A 9,837-nucleotide genomic window follows, 5' to 3' on the forward strand; every position below is an offset into this window, starting at 1 on the left:
ATCATCCCTATTTGCATTCATAAAAGAGAAACATGCAAATTGGTATCACTCCGCTATGCCCACCAGCCAATCAGATGAGTTTGCAAATTAACCCAACAAAGATGGCGGTTAATTTGCATACGTAGCCCCAGAGTGAAGACTGAAAGCTCTGGCCAGAGTGAAGACTGAAGACTGAAGAGGCTTGGCTTCTCTGCTGCGGCCGGACCAAAGGCCTGGGCCCTGGGTACCGGAGGAAAACTGGTGCTGGCAGCCAGAGGAAGGAAGGCCTATTGCACGAATGTTCGTGCAACGGGCTTCTAGTTTTACATATAAGAGAGTTGAGATCCTAAAAGCTAAGTAATCCTGAAGTCATAGCCCAGAGTGACAGAGGCAGAATTTGAACTAGTTGGCTTGATGGCAAAGCCCATCTCTTGCTCCTCATGATGTTTGTCTGGCTCCAAGCCTGAGCCTCTTTCCATAACATCACCACCACTGCTCCTATACCTTCAAAGCCTGGTCAGCCCACTGGGCAAAGTAGTCAGGTTGTCTGTTACCACCCACGTTGCCACAACCTCTGAGAATCAGGTAGCCTCTGCTGTAATGAATGGAACAACTATCTCCCGAGTGTAGAATTAAAAAGTACTTCAAATCTCATGCTAATTATGCCAGAGTTGCTACCCATGAGGAAGGCTGGAACCTAGGCTGCACCCCTAGACAAGGTAGTCAGGAAAGTGACTGTCTTTAACACTAGTTCTCAAACTTGGGTCCCAGGACCCTTTTATACTATAACGTGTTACTGAGAACTCCAAAGAGCTTTTGTGTAAGTGGACTAGAGCTATTGATATTCACAAAATTCAGAATTGAAACTGAGAAAAACTTAAAATATATATTTTTCTATTTAAAATTACAAAAATAAACCCATTACATGTTTCAATATATATAAAGTAAGTGTATTAAAAATACATTTCCAAGAATAATAATTAGTGAGAAAGTGTCATTGTTTTATATTTTTGGAAATATCTTTAATGTCTGGTTAGTAGAAAGCAGCTAGATTCTCATTTCTGCTGCTTCATTCCATCTGTTGCTTTATGTGGCTTTGGTTGAATTCTATGAAAAAAACAAAAAAAAAAAACCCTCCTTGTACATTTATATAGTTGAGAAGTTATGCAGTTGAAGAGTGTTTTAATAGTCTCTTCAGATAACTGTGGCTGTTCTTTGATACTACACCAAAACTTGACAATGGGCAATTCCTTAAATGTTAGTTGCAATGTGGAACCTAAAAGCATATCAATGAATTTTTGGTATGTTGTTTCATTAAAATCCATTAGTCTATTTATACTTCCAATGGATCTGATACCCATACATGATTTTTGTAACATTAGGCATTGGAAATTTGAAAAATAATGGTTCACTGATTATTCATATTTTTAAAATATTAACACATTCTTATACAACATAAAAAGTCAAATTTATTAAGATTGCCAGTGATGTCTTCAAGCTCATCATAGTGGATATGTTTTTCCAAAATTTTGGTTTTTGCTTGAAAGCTCAAATTTTGTCATTGGTAACAATAGTGTTATTTTTTTAAGTGATAAGCTCTCTGTTCGTTTTTGAGACAAAATCTGCCAAATATGTAAGCCTGAATAACTGCAGTTTGACAGTTATCCTGTTGAGTAAGAACAATGTTCCAGGGGAAAAGGTGGCTACTTTTACTTAAAACTCAAATGATTGCTTTTACAAAAGACAACCATCATACTTCAGTGCACAAAAATTCTTGGTGAATTCTTCCTATTTTGACACACAGAACATTTAAATAACACGTATTCAAAGATTGAGGCTTAATAAAATTAATAATTTTTATGTTTCAAAAAGGACTTTCTTGTCCTAGCTGATTTTGTTCAGTGGACAGAGTGTCAGCCCACAGACTGAGGGGGTCCCGGGTTCAATTCCAGTCAAGGGCATGTACCTAGGTTGCAGGATCAATCCCCAGCCCTGGTCAGGCCACCTGCAGGAGGCAACCAATCAAGGTGTCTCTTTCACATCCATGTTTCTCTTTCTGTGTCTCTCCCCTCCCTTCCACTCTCTAAAAATCAATGGAAAAGTTATCCTCAGGTGAAGATTAACAAACAAACAAAAAGACAAAACTTTCTAAATAAAACCTAATTTCTTTCCTGTGAGTTTAGTGCCACTTCCTTGATTTGTATCAAGGCCACAGTAGTTTTACCTGCCATTACTTTTGCACCATCCATGCAAATATAAACACAGTGAAAGTGGCAAATGTCTTAATATTGTTGTGAAATTGTCTTGAACTCAGAGGACCACACACACCTCAACCCATCTTCGAAAAGATCTTAGGGACTCCCTGGGCTCTATAAACCATACTTTGAAAGACACTGTGATCTTTAAAATGATGCTAGTATGCATATAACCCCACCCCTACTATCCCTTCAAAGAAAACTTCAGTGCTCAGCTCACAATATGCATCTCTATTCTAAAATTTCTTTCATGGCTCTGGAAGACCTCATCATCCCAATAAATGAGCCATCCTACATTCTGCCCCCTCAGTTGCATCTTTTCCTCGTCTCTGATGACCTTTTTTTTTCACTCCAGTATCTTCCGTGGTCACATCCTGGATCTTCTCACTTTCTGAAACAGCTTCTCCTCCAAATCACTAATTCACAAGTCATCTGCAAATAGTTACTTGGGGGCTCCACAGTTTCTTCTCATCTATCTTATATGCTCAAGGGTTCCCATTGCACTTTTGGATCTCATTGGGCCTCCATTCTCTTCACTCCTAAGCTTTCTCTCTATTCATAGGACCCCCTCCTATTTTAATTTCCCTGTATAACTAGTTTTGAATTCATGATCTATAATTTTAAAATCTTAATTATATCCTAAATTCCTAGACCCCACAGTTCCCTTGACCACATCTACCTGTAGAAGCCGATCCTGAATAAATCCAGTTATCTGTCCCTTTACCTGGTGAGCTCCTAGATTTCTTTCAATCTCATCATAAACATTAGTTCCCTAGGGAGGCACTGTCACTACCCAGACTGTTTAGATACCTCCTTTCATATGATTTGGTCAAGCTCTGCACATCTTCTCCACACTTAATTATCAAACTTGTAATATTTGTATAATTTCTATCTTCTCCATCAGATTGTAAGCTGTATGAAGGCAAGTACTGTCTGTATGCTTGCTGCTGAAGTCCCAGCATCTATCATGATGCCATTCCCAAGCAAAGTGCTCAGTAAATATTTAGGAAAGGAAAAAAGAAGGGAGGCAAGGAGGAATAAAAAGGGAGGGCGAGAGGAAGGAAGGAGGAAATGAAAGAATTGAAACAATTTATGGGAAATAGAGTGGCATTGTTTCAAGATTTATTTGAATCTAGTTTTCAGTTATAATCTAATTAAATGATTCTGGCATCTAGACATTCAAATGGATCAAGGTTTATTCTATCTGCCATTTTGCCAATAGATTATCCTAATAATAAAAGTTTGAAGCATGGGAACAGAGAGAAAGACAAGGGTTCTAGTTATCAAAAAGGTGGGAGAGACGGTTTGAGAGCAGAAATGTCTCCAGCATTAGTTCTGCATCTCACTATAGAATTGTCAAGATAATGTCAATGTAAGCCTGCAGAGACTGCATTATGATGTCAGAATGGAAGGAAACAGTATTAATGGATGGAAGCAAAAGCCTAGTCAGAGCAGTGCTGTGTTGCTGTAGTTTTAAAAGCTTTGTGACATTATGTCTAGACAGAGGCACACACAGTAATGCTATCACTGAAGCAAGAGTACAAAAGGTACACAGGACCATTCATTAAATCATAACGGGGCTCCAACCTTCTAGCCATTAATAATGTGACCAGCATTTTCTTTTATCGTTCCAATGAATTTTTAAATGTAGCTTATTTTTGCTGATTATAAAAGTAATGCATTCTCATTAAAGAGAACATAGAAAAGATAATGAAAGGGAAAATTGCCCCAGTTCCTGCCAATATTAATATTTTTTTCATATTTCCTTTCACTCTTTATTTTCATAACATAGTTGAGGTCATACAGAGTATTGCATTTTATACCCTGCATTTCCAGTTGATATTGCAGCAGAAATGTAAACTATTTATGATGGTTCCACTCCTCTAACATCAAACAATTAGATTATCGAGCACCCAGTTTTTCTGTGTCCTAAGTTATTTATTGAAGATATATCCTGCAGAATGGGATGGCTGAGTGGAAGGATAGAAGTGATTTTAAAGCTTATGACACATATGGCCCAATAGCTTTCCAAAAGAATTGTACCAATGTTTCAATTACTTAAGGAACCATTAATAAAGCTGTGGCCTAGTAAATCTTGGCAAATAGTTTAAAAGCATCTCCCAGCTACTAAAAATCAACTCAAGCAATAAGACATTTACTATAGAGCACTGGGATTTGGGAGTCTTTGTGCATGTACCTTGCTGTGCTATTCTACTCAAGTTGATTTAACTATCTGGCTTTTAGTTCTTTCCTCTGTAGAATCACACAAGTCAATATAGTGCTACTGCAGGGTTTCTCAGAGAATGCTCTGTAGAGTACTAGTTCCTGAGAGATATGCCTGAGACGGAAGCAGAAAAGATACGTGGTCAAATACATTTAGATACATTGCATACAACATACTATTTTCGGAGATTCAAAATGTCCAACGACATATTAAAGGCACCGAGAAGTTCTGCATTTTAATTTTCTTAACCTAGCATTTACCCAATTTTTTGAACACGTGTCATTTTTTTCAGGTGACATCTGTAAGACTATGTAACACAGTTGAAGAAACACTGATATAACAGGAAGGGATGTGGAGTCCAACAAACATGAATTTAAATCCAGTTTCTTTACTTAATAAACTTCAATTTTCTTATTACTAAAAAGCCAGGATATGCCTAACACACATGTTAATTTCTTATCTCTAGCCTCCTTCACCCCACATGTGTCAGCAAATCTCTCCATCTTTGTCAAAATGTATTGAAGACCACTCCTCATGGGGCCGTGGACTGGTGAGATGCTTGCCATCTGCCTTTTTAAATAGGGTGGCATATTGGGCCAAGGGCAGAAAACCTGAAGATGAACCTACAACTTGCAAGCCCAATGCTTGACCCCAGATTGTGGCCACCTCAGCAATTTAGATCACAAAATAATAATTAGCTGCCAGTCCTAAACTAGAAGGGCAAAAGCCCTAACCCTGATTATTGCCAGGGATCTACCTAAGAAGTTGTCTCAGCTTATATTCAAAGCTGATTGTCACTAATTATATAATCTTGAGCCAGTCCCATTCACTTACATGGCATTACATCATGAAACGGAAGTATTTCACATTTGATTGTGAAAGTGCTGAGTCTCCAGGGACCTCCCTGTTGGTGGGAAGTCTTCCGGGGTGGTCCGACTTGCTCTCTGTTAACCACTGTGCCCTTCTTGAAGGCTTTCCTCTCTTGGACTCCTCATACCACGCTGTCTTTCTCCCTTCCTGCTTCAGGGGCCAGTTCTCTTTGACTTCTCCAAAAACTGGAGTTCCTCATGGTGCAGTCTTGCCTCTTTTCTTTTCTCTTTCTGCTTTTCTCACTCCTGAGATCCATTTTCTGACCTTCACAAACCGTCTCTATGAATGCCCCCTAAAGTAGATCTTCACCTTGGACCACTCCTCTGAAATTCTGTTTTGTTTATCCAACTGCCCATTTCATATCTCCATTACGTGTCTCTCACACATGGGAAATGTAAAGGCGCCAAATATAAACTCTTAATTTTCTCCTTTTAACCAGCTTCTGTCTCGGTTTTACTTACATCAGTGAGTGGAGCCACCATAACACACCGTTGCTCAATCCAGTTACCTGTCATCGCCTTCATTCCTTCCTCCCCCCTAGGCCCCACAGCCAGTCCTTGAGAAATGTCTGTCAATATTACTTTCAGAATGTTAGCACAAGTATCTTCCCTCCCACCTACCTGTATGCGCCCCCCCCCCCGTCCTAATTTAAGGCACTGGTATCTCTCACCCATATCGCTGCTGTGGCCTCCAATGACACCTTTCACTTCACCTTTCTCCTATCCCTTCTTTGCACAGTCACAAGGATGTGGTTTTTTATGTTTTGTTTTGTTTGGGGGGGGGGGTATTATTGATTTTTTTTTTTTTTTTACAGAGGAAGAGGGAGGGATAGCGAGTTAGAAACATTGATGAGAGAGAAACATCGATTAGCTGCCTCCTGCACACTCCCTACTGGGAATGTGCCCGCAACCAAGGCACATGCCCTTGACTGGAATCGAACCTGGGACCCTTCAGTCCACAGGCCAACACTCTATCCACTGAGCCAAACCAGTTAGGGCAAGGATGGTTTTTTAATTAGAAATCAGATAATAGCTGTCTTTTATAAGACCATTCAGTGTTGTTTTTTGTTTGTTTGTTTCTTTGTGTGTGTTTTTTTACTACACATATACTATAACTCAAATTCCTCATCATGGTGCCCTAGGTCCTCTGTGAAACTTTTAGACATCCTCTCATGACACAATCCTCTCACGGCACAATCCCTGCTCTGCGTTCCTCCCATCCTTTAGGTCCACCAACATGACTGGCCACTTCCCACGGTTGGGCCTTCATACATGTGGACCTCTCCATTCTCCCCTGCTCCTTACGTGGTTTCTCCTTGCCCTCCTTCATGTCCCAGCTTAAATGCCGCCCCTACAGAGAACCGCTCCCCAACCAGCCTATCTTCAGATATCCTCTAACAAAGGGCCTATTCTTTCCGTCATGGTATTTATCATGCATTCTACTGAAATGTTTTGCGTACATGTTTATTGCCTATCACTGCACTGTGAATTCCTTGAGGGTAGGGACATTATCTGTTTTGTTCATCACCTGGTACCTAGTATACCTGAAATCATAATAATAAAAGGCTAATATGCAAATGGTCATCACACCTTCACACTTAATGACTGATCAGCAGGAGGCAGGGCTTGACAAGGGACCTGAGGCTCGTGTCCCCTGTCAAGCCTGCGGGGCTTGATGGGGGTGGGGCCGGCCAGGTCTGGGTCTCGTGTGATTTCGAGGCACGTGTGGGTGGGCAGGGACTTGACTCTGGGTCCCGCAGCATGCCCCAGACTCTGACAGGAGGGAGATTTTCACATACATTTTACTAATTTTCTTTCATCTCTGACACTTCTATTATAGAGAAAGGACAAATAGCAATATTAAAATATTTCCTCTAATTAATTCCCTTTTAACGTGCATGAATTTCATGCACCAGGCCACTAGTATTTAATAAAATCTTATATGAACCTTAACATTGAAAACATATGATCTACCTCTGCATTTTAATGATACTTTATTTTTATTAACTCATGTTTATCATTTTGCTTATTATAAAGTCTTAATAGAAAAATGAGTTTGTTTTTTGTTTTTGAGAAAGACATTTTAAAACAGCAGTGATGATGTAAGATTTTATTTGGAGGTCGGGGGAGAAGGAGTGCCATTGTTAAATTCTTGAAATCACTGACCAAGCTCAAAGATCCATGCCAACTGGCACATTATACATTGGTTCTAATTTTTGTCAACCATCAGAAAGAATGTAAATCCCCCAAAATGACCATAACATTCACACAACACCACTGGCCACAGCTCTCACTGGACGCACACTAAGAACCAGGCATCATACCATGTCATTTTCATGTGTTTACTAGTAATTCTTCCTCTTACTTTCCTCCCACATTTTACTCAGAAAAGTTAAGTAACTTGCCTGAAGTCACACAAATGCAAAATGCTAGTGCCAGAATTTGAACCTATAGTTATTCACCACGTAGTTTCCTGTTTCCAAAGCCAGGGTCAGACCCACTGGCATTAGACACAGAGACCTTGTGCTTTCCTACTTCAGCACTTTGTAAAGTATTTAATTGGCTCTCTTTTGCCTTGACTTCAAATTTGCCTCTTCACTGGTCTGTCTTATTTGATAAGTTCATCAAACATCAGGGTTCTTTGTTCATTTTCAAAAGGGATTACAATGATAAGCTTTTATAATTAAGAGTATCTCAGCAGAGGTTTCCTTTTCCATAGTTCCCTCGCCTTTATCTTCTAATTATTAGAGATGAATTTTCTGATTTTGTTCAAAATCGTATTTGCTTTAAATACAAGTTGCAAATTAACTGCTTATAAAAAATATCTTCCTCCCTTCTGAACTGTTACTTAAAGAAAATCTCTCTTGCTCTAGCATTTAATAGGAGCAATGATTTAAAATTGAATCATCCAACAAGAATTTGAATAAAATAACTCTAATTACAATCTTTAATATTTGGGAGAATAGGAACAGCTTCAAAACTGTCCCAGAGGTGACATAGGAGCTGTTTAAGCACCACAAAATACTTAATGTGAATATATTTAAAAAAATATGAGACCAGGTTAAAAATTTCAAGGAAATGGACTGAGCAAAAGGCAATGTACATATGAAAATATCATTTCCATTCATTATCCCACAGCAAAAGGTAAGCTTGCTTCTATTAAATGACACAGCATCTCTACAGTGCCTCATCTTTCCTAAATGATGTTATATACATTATCTAATTTTATTCTCCCCCAAACACTATGAGACAGATATTCTTATGATTCACAAACAGATGAGTAGATGTTAACTGTCCAACATTACTCAAGAGAACTATTGTTTATTGAGTGAAGGCTATTGTATATCCAGGATCTTACTGCATGTTCATTAACTCTTATAGAAGAGGCATTATTATTCTCATCTTACAGGTAGGACAACTGAAGCTCAAACAAATGAAGTGATGTATTTCAGATTAGTCAGCTCTTCAGTATTGCAACTGTGATTTGCATACACACACACTCTTTTCATTTCCTCTAGTCCTTCACTGCACTAGGAATAGCAGGGAAAAAGGTCACATTCCAACCTAAAACAGCCTGCTACAAACATGAAAGTGTCTCAGTTCCCCACTAGGTGAACCCTCTGTGCAAATTCTGTAGAGAAATATAGCTGACTCACCGATGTGCCTTCTCCTGTATGGTTATCCCAGGCAGACAAGTCATCAAAGACAAGATGAAGAAAGCAACAGCAAACATCTCATCCAGAATCCACCAGCCTATATCACCTAGAAGGAATTAAGGGATCTATTCAGGGAGTTGGAGTAAAAAGATGTCTACAGGCCGGGACCCATAAGATCTAATGTTTGAAACTAACAGAACTCCCTTGATTCTCATTCAGATGTGTTTAATTAGTTACTAGGGTATTGATTAGCCAAACACCCTAAAAACCCAGATACCAAAGGCCACTGTCCTTCAGACCTTTATTTTGAAAAATAATACCTATAAGATATTTATTTAACCAATACCAGCATAGCAAACGGATTTTATTTTCAGAAAGAGGCATCAGTCAAATTAAGATACAGTTCCAGAATGCATGATCATTTTTAGTGGCTCTTGGAACTTGTAAGGTCAATTTGTTTTGTAAGACAGAAATGAGGCTAATACTGGTATATCAGCTCAGCCAAAAACAGCCAGCAAAACAGACAATGCTAACAGTTGCATGGAGGTTCTACAATGTATCGCCAGACATCTGGAGCCTGAGAAATGTAGGTAACTCAATGAACGTTCCACTTTTTATCCAGACATTGGATGCTGTTAAGATCCAGCATATTGGTATCTTGAGGGGACAATATGCCTTCAGTTGATATCTCCAGAAGCATTCTCTAAAATTATAGGAATAGCTATACATGTCGACGGATGAGACCACACCTACACACACTCTCTGACTCTTCCAGTCATGATTGGCATTTCATAATGATTTTACTGCAGATGTAGTGGCATGAGGGGTGTTATATCTGGATACTCTTAGGGTAG

General features: G+C 39.1%; 1 protein-coding gene across 1 annotated transcript in view; it reads right to left on the reverse strand.

The window, feature by feature from the left end:
* Positions 1–9,060, reverse strand: part of C8A (complement C8 alpha chain) — a gene marked incomplete at both ends in the record, with an annotated part of 59,769 nt that extends 50,709 nt beyond the window's left edge. The window contains one exon of the mRNA XM_081087325.1: positions 8,984–9,060. Coding sequence (XP_080943451.1) covers positions 8,984–9,060 — 77 coding nt within the window. The remainder of the gene's footprint in view (positions 1–8,983) is intronic.
* Between the last annotated feature and the right edge of the window lie 777 nt (positions 9,061–9,837).

This window comes from Myotis nattereri (assembly GCF_964212035.1).
Source record: "Myotis nattereri genome assembly, chromosome: 3".
NCBI lineage: Eukaryota > Metazoa > Chordata > Mammalia > Chiroptera > Vespertilionidae > Myotis > Myotis nattereri.